The 17,637-nt window shown below is 37.3% G+C and overlaps 1 protein-coding gene across 1 annotated transcript in view; it reads left to right on the top strand.

The window, feature by feature from the left end:
• Positions 1-17,637, top strand: part of RSF1 (remodeling and spacing factor 1) — a 151,015-nt gene that overhangs the window by 34,885 nt on the left and 98,493 nt on the right. The window contains exon 2 of the mRNA XM_081797331.1: positions 12,152-12,259. Coding sequence (XP_081653457.1) covers positions 12,152-12,259 — 108 coding nt within the window. The remainder of the gene's footprint in view (positions 1-12,151; positions 12,260-17,637) is intronic.

Genomic DNA, 17,637 nt, shown 5'->3' with positions numbered 1-17,637 from the left:
GGAGCCAGATGCGGGACTCGATCCCGGGACTCCGGGATCATGACCTGAGCCGAAGGCAGTCGCTCAACCAACTGAGCCACCCAGGCACCCTATTATATTGGTTTTAGTTATACAATATAGTGATTCAAAAATTCTGTACATGACTTGGTGCTCATCACAATAAACATACTCTTGGGGCGCCTGGGTGGCTCAGTCGTTAAGCATCTGCCTTCGGCTCAGGTCATGATCCCAAGATCCTGGGATCGAGCCCCGCATCTGGCTCCCTGCTCAGCGGGAATCCTGCTTCTCCCTCTCCCACTCCCCCTGCTTGTGTTCCCTCTCTTGCTCTCTGTCAAATAAATAAATAAAACCTTAAAAAAAAAACAACAACAATAAACATACTCTTGGATGCCTGGGTGGCTCTGTCATTTAAGCATCTGCCTTCAGCTCAGGTCATGATCCTGGGGTCCTGGGATCCAGTCCCGCATTGGGCTCCTTGCCCAGTGGAGAGTTTCCTTCTCCCTCTGTCTGCTGCTCCGCCGGCTTGTGCTCTCTCACACTCTCTCTCTGACAAATAAAAAAAAAAAAAAGGTAAAACAAACAAAAAAAGAAACACACTCTTGATCCCCTTCACCTGTTTCACCCATCCCCCCCCACCTCCCCTCACAACCCGTTCTCTATATTTAAGAATCTGTTTTTTGTCTTTTTGTCTGTTTTGTTTCTTGAATTCCACATATGAATGAAATCATATGGTATTTGTCTTTGATGGACTTATTTTACTTGGCATAATACTCTGTAGGCCCATCCATGTTGTTGCAAATGGCAAGATTTGATTCTTTTTTGTGGCTGAGTAATATTCCATTGTGTATGTACCACATCTTTATCCATTCATCTGTGGATGGACACTTGGGTTGCTTCCATTTCTGGCTATTGTAAATAAGACTGCAATAAACATAAACATAAGGGTACATAAATCTTTTCGAATTAGTGGTTTTGTTTTCTTTGGGTAGATACCCAGCAGTGGAATTAACTGGATCATATAGTAATGCTATTTTTACTTGTCTCAGACACCTCCATCCTGTTTTTCACAGTGGCTGCACCAGTTTGCATTTCTACCAACAGTGCACGAAGGTTCTTTTTCTCCACATCCTCACCAACACTTGTTATTTTCTTTGTTTTTGATTTTGGCCATTTTTACAGGTGTGAGGTAATATCTCTTTGTGGTTTTGATTTGCATTTCCCTGATGATTAGTGATGTTCAGCATCTTGGTTTGATTTTGTTTTCTTCTCAAATGTCTAGTGGTACCATTTTGCTGAGTAGAAAGATCTTCGTCTGAAGTTAAAAAAGTTCAGGGTCATATGAATGGTTAAATAACTAATATAAGACTGCAAAAAACACATGCACTATTTTTTCCTTAAATTGTAGTTATCAAATGTTCCACATGAAAAGAATCACCCAGGCGCCCCCAGAACCTATTTTTTATTGCTCTTGTTTTGCTGATGCGTCAGTTGGATTTCCTTAAAAATCACCAACATTTTGGGGCGCCTGCGTGGCTCTGTCGGTAAGCTTCTGCCTTTGGTTCGGGTCATGTTCCCAGGGTCCTGGGATCGAGCCCCACGTTGGGCTCCCTGCTCAGTGCAGAGTCTGCTTCTCCCTCTCTCTCTGCCTGGGGCTCCCCCTGCTTGTGCTTGTTCTCTCTCTCTGTCAAATAAATAAATAAATCTTTAAAAAAAAATCACCAACATTTTATTCAGATCCTCTGGTTTACTTATTGATCATTTTTAGCAGTCAGCTGGCTGGCCCCCAAATAAGGTGTCAGCATTTTGCTTTTAATAAGACATGATCACCATCTGGTGGTGACTAACAGTAACTTGGTTTGTATTGCTTTACAGTTTATAATAGTGTTTTCATATACATTTTCTCATTTATTGAAATAACTGTAGAAATTACAATGAGGGCGCCTGGGTGGCTCAGTCGTTAAGCGTCTGCCTTCGGCTCAGGTCATGATCCTGGGGTCCTGGGATCGAGTCCCACATTGGGCTCCCTGCTCGGCAGGAAGCCTGCCTCTCCCTCTCCCACTCCCCCTGCTTGTGTTCCTGCTCCAGCTATCTCTCTCTCTGTCAAATAAATAAATAAAATCTTAAAAAAAAAAATTACAATGAACCCATTTCTGCTAAGATTTCAAGAAACTCTGAGATGACATAGTATGTTACTCATCTGTTTCTCTCTGCTTGTTAAATGAATGTTTAAAAGTGTGAACTGGTCACTTGTTAGCAAGGAATAAAGACAATATACATTTCACAAAGAAATGGAGGGGTTTTTTTGTTTGTTTTTTGTTTTTTTAAGTAAGTTCTCTGCCCAGTGTTGGGCTTGAACTCACAATTGTGGTATCAAGAATTGCATGCTATACTAACTGAGCCAGGCAAGTGTCCCTGAAATGGAATTCTTTTAAGTTCATAGTTCTGCAGAATTGTCTTTAAAAGAAATATCAAGCTGATTTCATAACACCTAAAATCATGGCATTGGATCATAAAGGCATCTTGTAGTGTGCTGGTCAAGGTTTTAGATAGTATGGGGTGTACATGATGAAGATAGAAGCCTGGCATTTTATAGAGATCTGGTATTAGGAAATCACTGTACATGTAGGTATTTTTTTTTAAGATTTATTTATTTATTAGAGAGAATGGGAGAGGGAAGGGGCAGAGGGAGAGAGAAACTTAAGCACACTTCGCGTGCTGAGCAAAGAGTCCGATGCAGGGCTGGATCTCAACACCCTGAGATCATGACCTTAGCCAAAACCAAGAATCGGATGTTTAACCCACTGTGCCACGTAGGCTCTCCCCTCCCCTGCCCTTTTTTAAGTAATCTCTAACCCAATGTGGTGCTCAAACTCATGACCCCAGGGATCAAGAGTCAGATGGATGGTCTACTGACTAAGCTAGCCAGGCACCCCCATGTAGGTATTTCTTTTCTTTTCTTTTTTTTTTTTTTAAAGATTTTATGTATTTATTTGAGAGGGAGAGAAAGAAAGAGTGAGTGAGAGCCCAAGAGCAGGGGGGAGGGAGAAGCAGACTCCCCGCTGAGCAGGGAGCTCAACCCTGGGCTCCATCCCAGGACACTGGGTGGGATCATGACCTGAGCTGAAGGCAGTCGCTTAACCGACTGAGACACCCAGGTGCCCCAGTATTTCTTTAGTTAAACATACAGACTTCATTATTTGCTCCTGTATACACATTTTAATGGGTACATTCACCTCTTCCATTTCTCCCCTCAAAAAGGAGAGAAAGGGAAAAAAATAAACTGCAATTAAGTTGTCTTGAGTTAGTGATATCACCTGATGACTAACACAGCAAACTGAAGCCCAAAGGCACTTTTGTCATCATTTTCGTCTCCTCTTCCTCAGAACTCTCCTGCATACTGTTAGTTTACATAATTTCTTTCTCTCTCTCTCTCTCTTTTTTTTTAGAGAGTGAGAGAGAGATAGAGACAGAGAGAGGGAAAGGAGCCACCCAAGATCAAAACCCAGAAATGGACCTGTGCAAAAAGGGTGGCTTGATTGATGTTAGGTCTTCTGAACTGCTCCTCTATTTGATGCTTAAAGAAACATTAGAAAGAGCCCTGGGCTTGGAAGGTTTGGGCTCTTGGTTGGCTTCTGCTTGGTGGTGGACAATTCACATCACATCTTAGTTACTAAATTTTCTAGTCTGTCAGAGAGTGTGAATTAGATCATGCTTTCAGTCCAGAAATTCTTAGATCCTATAATTATTGTGTTATTATTAGGCAAATAAATACTTGCCTCAGTACCTAGCCATAGGGGTTTAATATTAGAGCTGGAGGACTTTAGATCAACTCCATTTATGGGCGAGAAAATTCATGTTTGTACCTCTTTCGCCTCACTTTGTCTAGTGCTTTTCATAATATACAAAAAATATAGCTTTTAAGTATTAGTTGAAATATTAAGTTCAGACTTAAGTGAAATGTGAACATTTGAAATGATGAAGAGTATCAGAAATAAGAAATGTTACAAATAGATTTATTTGACTTTATTAAATGTGTGTATATGTTTCTTTCCTAACTTAGTATAATTTAACAAAAAGTTGTGGTTTCTGCTTTTATACATGAACAAATTAGTTGGGATCATATGGAAGACAAATATATTGTAGTCACTTCCTGAGATCAAGATTGGTGAAGGTGCTTGTTAAGAAGCTTTTACATTTTGCGGGTGCCTGGGTGGCTCAGTTGGTTAAGCGACTGCCTCCGGCTCAGGTCATGATCCTGGAGTCCCAGGATCGAGTCCCGCATCGAGCTCCCTGCTCAGCAGGGAGTCTGCTTCTCCCTCTCCCACTCCCCGTTTGTGTTCCCTCTCTCGCTGTGTCTTTCTCTGTCAAATAAATAAATAAAATCTTTAAAAAAAAAAAAAAAAAAAGCTTTTACATTTTGCAACTTGCCTTGAAGGCTCTTCTCTGCATCTCTACTGCTGCAGCCTTAGTCCAGGCCATCATTACCTCTTGCCTGAAGTGTGGCTGTAGCCTCCGAATTAGTTCTCTTTGCTTCTCTCTCATTCATTCCTCACAGAGCAACCAAAGTGACCTCCACATATCCTTTACCTTTTTAAATTATGAAAAATGTGAAACATATAAAAGTAGAAGGTTGTATAATGAACTTTCATATACCCATCACCCCCTTCAGTACAATTTTATGATTTTGTTTCATCTGTAACTCCACCTACCCAGACACTACCCCCTAACCTCCCCCCCCCCACCACTGCCTAGATTATTTTGAAGCAGATCCTAGACACAGAATGATCTTTTTAAAAACTTGGATCATTAAACTTTCCTAAATTCCTTCCTCGAGTTCTCATTACACTAAGAATAAAATACAAACTCTTTACGTGGCTCCCAAGGCTTTGTAAGATTTGACCCTTGTTCACTTCTCCAGCCACACTGGTAGCTTTTGGCTGCCTCAGGACCTCTCTACAGGCTAGCATACTCTTTTTTTCCTTGGCTTGGTTGGCTGCTTCTTTAAGGTCTCATCTTTATTAGAGAGCCTTTCCCTGATGGTTTTACCCTATGTAAAGTGTTTCCCTGGAATGTTACCAACTGCTGCATCTAGGTGAAGGGTGTACTAGTCTTTCAACTTTTCACTGTGTTTGAATTTGTTGGAGGAAAAGTCCTCCTCTTAAATACTGTCACATCACTGTTTTTCTTTTTTCTTTTTTTTATATTTTTAGTTATTTGAGAGAGTGAAAGAGAGCATGAGTTGGGGGGAGGAGCAGAGGGAGAGGGAGAAATATACTCTCTGCTGGAGCAGGGAGCATCACATGGGGCTCCATCCCAGGACCCTGAGATCATGACCTGAGCTGAAGGCAGATGCTTAACCAACTGAGCCACCCAGGTGCCCCTATTTCTTTCTTTTTAAATTTGTTTTGGGTCTTTCTCTCCCTTCTCCCCTCCATACCCCTTAAGTCCTTTATGGTTATTAAATTGAGTAGAGAGAGAGAAGGGAAATAACATATGATTAGAATTGAAGCAAATGGTCCTGGAAGCCATTGCCTCAAGTATCTCAGATTCCCTCTGCCAGGATGCTGTTCCTTAAGTATAATGAAAAAGAAACCCTTTAAAAACTGACTAATGTGAGTGTGGCTTACATCATCTTACCCAGAGAAAGGCCTTTCCTCTCCATAAAGCAACATCTACCTTCTCCTTCAGGAAGGAGTGCTGAATTGCATGGTTATCCAACCATGCTGATATTTGCAGTACACTGATTACTTTGTTTGTAGCAGAAACATTTTCACAGTTTTGGTTCTGAAATAATCTGAACCATGTTTGGTTTCTCCACCTATAAGGGAACAGCAGTATGGTTCTAAATGAAACTCAGAAACCTTAAGTAGAGTAGCAGATACCCCTTGGTTTGTCTGCCTGCATAACAGCTCTTCTTGGATTTATTTTTTCCCATTATGGTAATAAGCTGAGTTTAGCGATTTATATTATACTTACTTGGCATCTCTGAACTGTTGTTTTTCAGAGAGTGGCCTGAGTTACAGTTCATTGTCTCAAGCCGTTTGCTTTTCAGAAAATTTTAGAGTGATTGATTAAATGAATTATTTGAAGGTAAAGTATATAAAGACATAACAGTTATTTCAAGGATCAAGTGGTCTGTGGGAATAGTCTCATAATTGCTAAAGCTGTGCTCCCTCAACAGAGTTTGGAAAAACTGGGCAGCAAGTATAAGTTTATTATAAGATTATCTTTTAATCATTGTATCTGAAACTAGTGTTCTTTGATCAATGACCTAATATGAAATCAACTGTTTTTGTGACAAAGTGTATCTTTGCTTACAAGAATAGAGGATGTTTAAGTAAAAGACTTTATTGAGAAATGAGAGGAATTCTAACATGTAGTTATTATGAGCTACTGTAAATTTCGACCACTTAGAAAGCAGAATTATAGGGGCGCCTGGGTGGCTCAGTCGTTAAGCGTCTGCCTTCGGCTCAGGTCATGATCCCAGAGTCCTGGGATCGAGCCCTGCATCGGGCTCCCTGCTCCGCGGGAAGCCTGTTTCTCCCTCTCCCTCTCCCCCTGCTTGTGATCCTGCTCTCACTGTGTGTCTCTCTGTCAAATAAATAAATAAAATCTTAAAAAAAAAAAAAGCAGAATTATAAGTACTAAGACTGGAACTGTAAAAGCAGCGTCATTCTTAAGACTTGGTGCTGAGAAGATGCTTTAGAAAAATGTCCAAATATAGAACATCTTTGGGTGATTGGATCAGAGTGGTCTGGGATTCTACCACTTTCTGCTGCTTCATGCCTACATCATCTTGGCAGGGCCTTCATGAATTCACAGGGCCCTGACCTCTTCTGCTTCAGAATCTTTCACCTCCTGAGGCCTTGTGAAAGAAATGGGTCAGTTAAAGGTTATATATCAAACTATCATGTGAAAGGTAGAGATCTTAGTTCAGTTGTGACAAAACCTGTATTTATCAGAATGACACAAAGTTGGCTAACAGATATATCAATAGAAGGAAGTTAATAATTACCTAATATTTGGGCAGTGAGATATTTAGAAAATGTTCCAGGTGATAAATAAGTGAATTTACAGATTGTCACTCCGTGGTTTAGAAAATGATCCTGTGTTTTAAAAATATGATTGATGATTTATAGCTGCACTGTCCAAAGTCTTAGCCACTTGCCACGTGTGGATATTTAAATTTAATTTAAAAAATTTAAAGTGTAGGGGCATCTGGGTAGCTCAGTCGGTTGGGCGTCTGCCTTCAGCTCAGGTTATGATCCCGGGGTCCTGCTCCGCGGGGAGCCTGCTTCTCCCTCTCCCTCTGCCTCCCTTTGCCTGCCATTGCCCCTGCTTGTGCTCGCTCACTCTCTGTCAAATAAGTAAAATCTTTAAAAAAAAAAATTAGAAGTGTAGTGTTTCAGTTTTATTAGCCACGTATCAAGTGTGCTGTAAAATCACATGTAGATGGCTACTATATTGGAAAGTGCAGATACAGACTATTTCCATCATCATAGAATGGTCTATTGAATGGACAGCATGTTTAGAGAATACAGAGTATGGGAATTTTAATATTTTCAATTTAACCATGATGTTGGTTAATTTTTCTGTTGAAGTTTTTGCCCATTTCTTATCAATTGACAAAATTTTAAGAGCTGCTAATGTCCATAAAGGTCATCAGCTTGTCGGTTCTATTTTTTTTTTTTAATTTAAATTGAATTAGCTAACCTATAGTACATCATTAGTTTTAGATGTAGTGTTCAACAATCCATCAGTTGCGTATGACACCCAGTGTGTCAGTTCTATTTGTAACAAAAAATATAAGCAAATCGGATGTTAACTTAGACTTATTTGGTGATGCAGTATATACACATACTGAATTATGTTGCATACCTGAAAGTAATATAATGTTATGTCAATTATCTCAAAAATATAAGTAAATTATTAGCAAATTGTGGGTTATAAATTTTAGTTTTAAATACACCAGCTCTGTATGATCCACTACAGTAGCCACTAACCATAAGTGGCTCTTGAGCACTTGAATGTGGCTAGTGTGAAGTGAGGTGTGCTGTAAGTATAAAATACACAGTATGTTTTGAATACTTAGTACAAAAAATAAGATGTAAATTGAGTGAAGGGGGTCAAAAGGTACAGATTTCTAGCTATAAAATTAATAAGTCATGGGAATATAGTGTACATCATGGTGATTACATTTAGTAATACTGTATTGCCTGTTAGAAAGTTGCTAAGAGAGTAAATCTTAAAAATTCTTATCACAGATATTTTTTACAGGCATGTAAGGCGGTAGATGATAACTAGACTTATTGTGGTGATCATTTTACAATGTATACAAATATTGAATCACTGTGTTGCACAGTTGAAACAAATATAATGCTATATGTCATTTATGCCACAATTTAAAAAATAAAATATCAAGTGAAGAAAATGTAAAATACCTGGTATTTTAAATCCTCACTGTATATTAAAATAACGTTGGGATATATAGTGTTAAGTAAAATACATTATTAAAGTTAATTTTGGCCTCTTTATTTTTATGAATGAACTACTAGAAAATTTGAAATTATGTGGCTCATCTTATATTTCTGTTAGTTCTGTGGAAGAGCCAGTGCTCTAATAAGCAAATCAAGTAATATATAATTTATTTCTACATGCCTAAATCAACAAGGACTATATTTGTCAAGTGGGCTGAAAACCATTTTTTGGGCATATATTTATTTCTGTCCTGTTAGATTTTTAGAAATAGTACCAATTTTATCAAAATGTTTTTTGTGATTTTATATATCTGTATGATATGGAAGACATGTATAAAATACTGATCTAAAGCTTTAGCGAACTGCTAAGGGAGTGATACAGGCAATATGAATACTTTGGGTGTTCCAAAGACAAACATGTTGCCAGAATCATTAGAAGGCTATCACAGAGACTTTGGGCCTTTTATTGATGAGACACTGAAAGAGAAATATGATTCAAAGGGGGAGAAAACAGTAAGCTGGAGGGCTTAAATAAAGCCCAGATAGGTAGTGGTCTGGGTATGTGAACAGGCCAGAATGATTTGAATTAAGGATTTCAGTGTAAAAGTGAGAGAGAAGGATTGGAGAGTTAGGTTGAGACTGAAATTATAAGACTCTGAGGCTACGGTAAGGAATCTGGATGAGTTTAATATAGGAATTTAGGAGCCAGAAAAGGTGTCAGTGAATGAGAAGTGTTACGAAAACAGTATTTTTGGAAGGTTGGTTTGGTTATAAGGGATTATCACAGCTATTTTTCTGAAGTGAGACAGTACAGTGATATCCTGGAGAAATTGGGGGAAAGAGGGAGCAGAGTTGAGATGTATGAAGGCCGAATCATCAAGACTGTTGTGTTTGGGGAAGGCAGAAAAGGAGAAATTGAAACAGGCCATGGTTCCCCAAGTATCACAACAGAAGTAAAAATAAAGATGTTTTAGCTTTATGTAATGTTGGTTTTTGTACTTTTAAAACTGTAAGATAGTTAATGTAGCCCTTTACAGATGAGGAGTTTGACATTCAGTGTTTAAAGAACTTGACCAGAAGAATCCTAGTCACCTTGTATTAAATGGTAGAGGGACACCTGAGCCCTGGTCTTTTTTTTCCTGTGTTGTCATTGGCATCTACTCAGTTGCCTAGCCAGTGCCTAAGGTTTTCTTGACTTTCTCTATAGCTTTGCACAACCAGTCAATCACTAAATTGTATTATTTGTTTCCTAAACTTTTCTCAGATCTGCCCACTTCTGTCTATACCACCTCTACCTAAGTTCAGGTTACTCCCATCTTTCTGGGTTGATATTTTGCAGAATTTACATTTAATCTCTGCCTTGCATCCCACCTCCTAAAACAAGCAAGCAAATAAAAGCAGTCTGCTTTCCTGCAATTCAATTGCTTTCTAAAATGCAGAGAGCACTCTCTTGCCTAAACTTTTAAATAAAATGTGAACTTCTTTGCCTGGACATCATCTTTATTATCATGCCCTTTTTTTGTGCCCATGCCTCCACTTCCATGATCATTTTATTTTTCATCTTTTGTATTTGCTGTTACTTCTTTAAGTAATGTCCTTTACCCCCTTTTCTCTGCTCCACCCTCAATCCCAAATTTAGGTTTAGACTTGGTATAATAGTCTATCTACTTGTCTATAACCACTCCTCCTATGCTTCTCCCCGACCCCCACCTCCAACCCACCCACTGTCTAATAACCCCCTAAGACTCACTTAAGTAGGCTCATTAAGGGTAGAGACTTTTTCTTGTTTAAAGTAGTGGTCCCACAGAAATTTGTTGAATGGGTGAATGTTTTTATACTTCAAGGTCATTTCAAGTTAAAATTGGCTTTAGTGGAGAATGAAGAGTCTGAAAGAATGACTGAAAATTAGTCCATCATTTCCCAACCTGTTCTTTAGAGCACTTGTATCCTAAGATAAGGTAGTGTATGTTTCACACACACAAAAATTCCATGATAAAATATATTAGGGAATGTGCAGATTATATCCTTTTCTTGGATATTCACAGTACACATAAGATCAATCAATAAAGACATCAAGAAGTCTTGCAGTAAAACAACAACAAAACAACTTTTTTTTGGATTCAGTATTTTTCTGTTGTACTTGATTATAGAACCTTTTTAGAGAGTATACCTCCAGTTTCTCTTAGGTTACTAGTGGTATTTGGTATTTGGGAAATGCTAAATTTGATAGGCACATGTGTGTGTCCTTTATTTCCCTCGAGTCTAACTCATATAATTAAACAACATAATCAGATCATGCCCAAGGGATATATGGAACTCTGGTTGTTTACAGTTAGAAGAGAAAACCTGAGGGAAGATAAAACAATCTTCAAATATTTGAAAGTTCCAGCAGAAGAGGAATTGAAAGTATTGTCTTTGAAGCTAGAGAATAAGAGTAAGAACCAGGGAAGGAAGGTGTAGGAAGGCAGATTTTGACCACATCTAAGGCTAACTTTCTAATAACTAGAACTTCAGAAGATAAGTCAGTTTTCTGTCCTAAAGGTTGTCAAGTGAAGATCCATAGGGATGCTATGAAGGACTTTAGCACTTAGAGAAGGTATAGATTGAAAGAGTAGTTTTGTGAAATAGTTTGAAAACCATTAGACTCTATTTCTGAGATATCTATCAACTTGGGATTTATATTCCCTGATTCTTTCCTAACTCTGTGGATTGGATCTATGTCTTGGTTTGCAGGATCAGTAAATTATTCCAAATATGTGTTAAGAGAAATAAATACTAGTAGAAATTTTACTTGTATGGTTAAAGGCTTTTACTTGATGGTATTTTTTTTTTTTACGGGCTTTATTTTTTAGAGCAGTTTTAGATTCACAGAAATAAAGAGCACAAAGTGCAGAGAGTTCACATGTACCCTCTTCCCCAACACATAGAACCTCCCCACTATCCACACCCTGGCACCACAGAAGTACATTTGTTACAATTGATGAACCTACATTGACACATCATTATCACTCTAAAAATCCACGGATTACATTCAAGTTCATTCTTTTCTTTTTTTAAAAGATTTTTTATTTATTCGTTTGAGAGAGAGTGAGTGAGAGCACGAACAGGGTGGAGGGTCAGAGAGGGAGGGAGAAGCAGGCTTCCCACTGAGCAGAGAGCCCAATGTGGGGCTCAATCCCAGGACCCCAGGATCATGACCCGAGTCTAAGGCAGACAGTTAACCAACTGAACCACCCAGGCGCCCCTCAGGTTCATTCTTACTTGAATACTTTGAAAGAAAATGTGAATGAATATTCCTTCTCATCTTTAAGAGAGTGGTTTTCAGTTATTTCTTGCCCTAGTTTAGTCTTTTCTGATTCAGGGTTTAAGAGATAGCTAAAATCAACATCATCTATTTTGAAAAAGTATTCAGGGTTGGGGAAAGTTCTTTTTTTTTTTTTTAAAGATTTTATTTATTTATTTGGCAGAGAGAGAGAGAGCACAAACAAGGGGAGCAGCAGGGAGAGGGAGAAGCAGGTACTCAATCCCCAGAATTCCTGGGATCATGACCTGAGCCAAAGGACGCTTAACTGACTGAGCCACCCAGGTGCCCTGGGAAAGTTCTTTTTTTATCATCTTAAATGTTTATAAACATTTTATTCTGCTGGCTAACAGTATTTTTTTCTTTTTTTAAGTACCGAAAGAATTGGTGGAGCTCCATTTGAAGTTGATGAGGAAGATTGGCAAATCTGTTACAGCAGACAGATGGGAAAAATATTTAATCAAGGTACATATTAAAAATTAACCTCTGTTCCTGAAATATTACTTTATCTAGCATAAATTGATGTGTTTCATAATATGCTTAACTTTTAAAATGGTCTACTAAAAATCGCAAAATAAGACTTAGAAATCCATATAATTACTATTAGTATGTGATTCTCTTCTGCAGCTACTAAGCCATAGTCTTGAGTCTTAAGGTTAGGTTTCAGAGGTGTTCTGTTTCTTTTGTGCCTAACACTGTGTGCCCAGGACTTTTCATGTCTTCTCTCATTTAATCCTTAGAATCACCCTGATTGAATCAAGTAAGACATAGATAAGGCAAAGAAAGTTGTCATTTTTCTTTGAGATCACACAGTATGCATAGACAGAGCCAGAATTTGTCTGTTACTTAAAAGGTAAAATGTCATAACACCTTTAAGTCAAATATAGGAGGCTTCAAAGTTACCAATAAGGCCAAATCTATTCTCAGTGAGAACAACCTGGGAAATCAGAAAAGTGTTGCTGTATGATAAACCCTATTAAAGGCAAGACCATTCAGGAAAAATTGTCTGAAATTGCATCCAAACTTTGAAAACTACACAGCTTTTGGAAGCCTAAGCTGTTGTATATACCTACCTCCATGATATCTTTGGGAGTATTTTGAATTCTATAACATACCAGAATGTTAGGTGATATTTTTTGGTATTTTGAAAACGATGTAATTTTCTTATGTTATAAAAAATATACGTGTTTATATACCCATGTATTTTCATATCTGCTTTCTTTTGTGGGGAGTTGTATATGTGACTTTAGAGCACTATGAAAAGAGGAACCATCAGGGAACAAGAGTTGGCTTGTTTTTACTATAAAAATCACATGTGCTTTTCCAGTTGTCTTTGCTGTATTATACACCATTCCGAATTAAGTGACATGAAACAATAATCATTTTAATCAGCCCACTGATTCTCTGGGTCAGAAATTTAGAAAGAATCAGTGCTTTGTTCCTTTTTTTTTTTTTTTTTTTAAGTAGGCTCTGCACCCAGCATGGAGCCCAATGCGGGGCTTGAACTCACGACTGAGATTGAGACCTGAGCTGAGGTCAAGAGTCAGTGCTTAACTGACTGAGCCACTCAGGCGCCCCAGTATTTTGTTCCATTTTATGCCTGAATAATGTTCCATCATATGCATATACCACTTTTTATTTATTGACTTACCAGTTTATGATATTTGGCTTGTTTATATCTTTTGGCTATTATGAAAAGTGTTGCTATGAACACTTACATAGAGGTTTGGGTAGACATGTGATTTATTTCTTATATCTAGAGTGGAATTGCTGGGTCATATGGTAATTCTGTGTTTAACTGTTTGAGGAACTGCCAGACTGTTTTCCAGAGCTGCACCATTTTACATTACCACTAAGGATTTATGAGGGTTCCAACTTTTCCACATCCTTCCTCACCAACACTTATGATTGATTGATTGATTGATTGATTTTAACCATCTTAGTGAGTGTAAAGTGTTCTCATTGTGGTTTTGATTTGCATTTTCCTTATGACTAAATGATGGTGAGCATTCTTTTCATATGCTTGTTGGCTGTTGTATATCTTCGGGAAAATGTGGAAAAATACCTACTCCTGTCCTACATTGTTTAGTTGGTTGTTTGTCTTTTTGTTCTTGAGTTTAAAGAGCTCTTTATATATTGTGCATACTAGACCCTTACCAGGTATATGATTTTGCATACATTTTCTCCCATTTTGTGTGTTGTCTTTTCACTATCTATGTAATGTTCTTCATGCACAAAAGTTTTAATTTTGATGAAATCCAATATATTTTTTTCCTTTGTGGCTAGTGCTTTGGTGTCGTAACTAAGAAACCATTGCTCAACCCAAGATCATGAAGATATAATCCTATAATCTATACTAACAGTTCTGTAGGTTTGACTTTTATGTTTAGATCTATGGTCTCTTTTAAGTTAATTTTTGTATATTTTAGAAAATAGGGGTTCAGCTAGATCCTTTTGCATGTGGATACCCAGTTGTTGCATTACCATTTGTTGAAAAGACCATTCTTTCCCATATTTGATTACCTTGACATTCTTGTAGAAAGTCAGTTGACCATTAATATAAGGGTTTATTTCTGAAGTCTTTGTTCTATTGTCTTTTTTTTTAAAGATTTTTATTTATTTATTTGACAGAGCAAGCCAGAGTGTACAAGTTGGGGGGGGGGATAGCAGAGGGAGAGGAAGAAGCAGGTTTCCCCATGCAGGATTTGATTCCAGGACCGTGGGATCATGACCTAAGCTGAAGGCTGGTGCTTAACTGACTGAGCCACCCAGGTGCCCCTCTATTGTCTTATTATATGTCATCATTTATGCCAGTACCATACTGTCTTGATTACTATAGCTTTGTGATAAATTTTGAAATTGTTCTTTTTCAATATTGTTTTGGCTATTCTGTTTCCCATGCATTTTCTTAATGAGTTTAAGTATCAGCTTGTTCATTTCTGTAAAAATGCTAGCTATGATTTAGATAGGGTTAGGTATAATCTATAGATAAATTTGGGGAGTATTAGCTTCTTAACAAAAATAAATCTGATCCATGAAAATAGGATGTCTTTCAAAATATTTAGGTCTTTAATTCCTTTCAAAAACATTTTGTAGTGGGGCGCCTGGGTGGCTCAGTTGGTTAAGCGACTGCCTTCGGCTCAGGTCATGATCCTGGAGTCCCTGGATCGAGTCCCGCGTCGGGCTTCCTGCTCGGCAGGGAGTCTGCTTCTCCCTCTGACCCTCTCCTCTCTCATGTGCTCTCTCTCATTCTCTCTCTCTCAAATAAATAAATAAAATCTTTAAAAAAAAAAAAACATTTTGTAGTTTACTGATTCCAGTATTACACTTAATTTGTTCAATTCCTTAGTATTTTCTTGGTTTTGATGCTGTTATAAATGTAATTGTTTTCTTAATTTCATTTTCATATCATTCATTGCTAATGTTAGAAATACAATTAATTTTTGTATCTTGCAACTTTGCCAGACTTGATTATTAGCTCAAATAGTTTTGTTGTGGATTTTTAATGTCTTCTGTATATAAGATTATGTCATCTGCACATCTAGATAGTTTTACTTTCTCCTTTGCAATCTGGAGACCCTTTATTTCTTTTTCTTGCGTAATTGCATTCATTAGAACTTCTGGTACACTGTTGTATAGAAATGATGAGAGCAGACATCATGTTTCTGATCCTAGGGGGAAGCTTTTCAATATTTTAAGATTTAATATGATATTAGATACGTCACAGATGTTCTTTATCAGGTTGAGAAAAGTCTCTTCCTAGTATGTTGAGTATTTTTATCATGAAGGGTATTAGATTTTGTCAAGATGTTTTTTCTGCATCTATTGAGATAACCTTGTGTTTTTTTCCTTTATTAACATGATGTATTAATTTAATTAATTTTCATATGTTGAAACAGTTGCAATCCTGTAATCAATCCCATTTGATCATGGTTCATAAACCTTTTTATATGTTGCTAGATTTGGTTTGCTAATTTACTGTTGAGGATTTTTGTGTCTGTATTCTTAAGGGATACTGATGTGGTGTTTTCTTGAGATGTCTATGACCTCATAGAATTAGTTGCGAATTATTTCATTTCCTCTTTTTTTGGTAAGTGTTCATGAAGTATTAATGTTAATTCTTTAAACATTTATTAGAATCTAGCAGTAAAACCATCTGGGTTTGGGCTTTTCTTTGTTGGAAGTTTTGTTTTTGTTTGTTTACTTGGTTTCTTCTATAAGTTCAGATTTGTATTTCTTCTTTTATCAATTTCAATAGCTTGTGTCTCTCTAGGAAATTGTTCATTTTATTTAGCTTATCTAGCTTATTGGCATTCAGTTGTTCATAGTATTCATTTGTAATCTTATTTATGTATAAGTAGTAGTAATATCCCCTCTTTCCTTATTTTACTAATTTTGCATGTTCTTTTTTTTCTTGGTCAGCATAGCTATAGGTTTATCAATTTTGTTGATCTTTTAAAAATCACTTTATGGTTTTATTGAATTTCCCTATTGTTTTTCTATTTTATTCTTTCCTTTAATTTCCATTGGGTTTAGTTTGCTCTTTTCTGGTATTAAGGTGGAAGTTTAGGTTATTGATTTGAGATCTTCCTCTTCTTTTTAACATAGACATTTTCAGCTATTATATTCCATCTTTACTCCCTGCTTTAGCTTCATTCCATAAATTGGTATGTTACATTTAATTTTCTTTCATCTCAAACTATTTTCCCGTTTCTCTAGTGATTTCTTCTTTGACCTATTATTTGGTTGTATGTTGTTTAATTTCCACATACATGTAAATTTTGCCAATTCCTTTTCCTGTTACTGGTTTCTAATTTCAATCCATTATGTAGAACATACTTTGTATGATTTTTGATCATTAATTTTGTTGACACTTGTTTTTATGGCCTCACTTAACGTGTGTGTGTGTGGATGTATATGTGTGTGTATGGATGTAGAAAAGGTCCTTCAATATTAAAAAATAATTTTTCTACTTAGGTATTTAGTGAGGTTTGCTAATTTCATACTTATATCTACTGTCTTTTCTGATTTTCCTTTTTTTCTGATTTTTAAGACTTTTGCTGCCCTATAAATAAAGTTTATGTACAACACACACCTAAGTACAGATAGATATTTTTCCCTTATCCTTTTTGAATGCTAAAGTCTCTACTATTTTATTAAAGAACAATAAACTCTTCCTTAATTTGTTATTTCTCTTTAGCTTTCACCCATCCTCCCTTTTCCACTTTGTATTAGTTATGTATTGCTTTCATGACACATGGCTTCAGAACCTAGCTGGTGAAAACAACGAATATCAAGTCTGCCATTCTCCGAGCTGTGCCTAATGCTTAGCACATCGCAAACTGTGTTCTCCCTGATGTCCATTGGTTGAAGTTTTCTGGGTGAAGTCTGAAACTGTCCCTAGTACAAAGAGGACAAAGAAACATGAAAGAAAGAAGCAGAGTACTCCAGATTGATACTGTGGCTGGTCACCAATATGAAACAAGTTCTATGATTGTTTGGATTTGTATGTCTGCTCTTTGAGGCCTTCCTTGGATCACTTTCCAAATGAACTGTTTGATCTCATCTCAAGTCCTGCTTTTGTTGGAAATCAAAATTTGATAAAGCGCTTAACAAAATGGAATACCATAATATCCAGTTAACATATTAAAATATGCTCAGCATTGGGCGCCTGGGTGGCTCAGTTGGTTAAGCGACTGCCTTCAGCTCAGGTCATGATCCCAGGGTCCTGGGATCGAGTCCCGCATCGGGCTCCCTGCTCTGCAGGGAGCCTGCTTCTCCCTCTCCCACTCCCCCTGCTTGTGTTCCCTCTCTCACTGTGTCTCTCTCTGTCAAATAAATAAATAAAATCTTTAAAAA

Source organism: Leptonychotes weddellii, chromosome 11, assembly GCF_054177405.1.
Source record: "Leptonychotes weddellii isolate Sample4059 chromosome 11, ASM5417740v2, whole genome shotgun sequence".
Classification (NCBI taxonomy): domain Eukaryota; kingdom Metazoa; phylum Chordata; class Mammalia; order Carnivora; family Phocidae; genus Leptonychotes; species Leptonychotes weddellii.
Note: the sequence above shows the minus strand (reverse complement) of the source record. Positions and strands in the feature narration are given on the sequence as shown.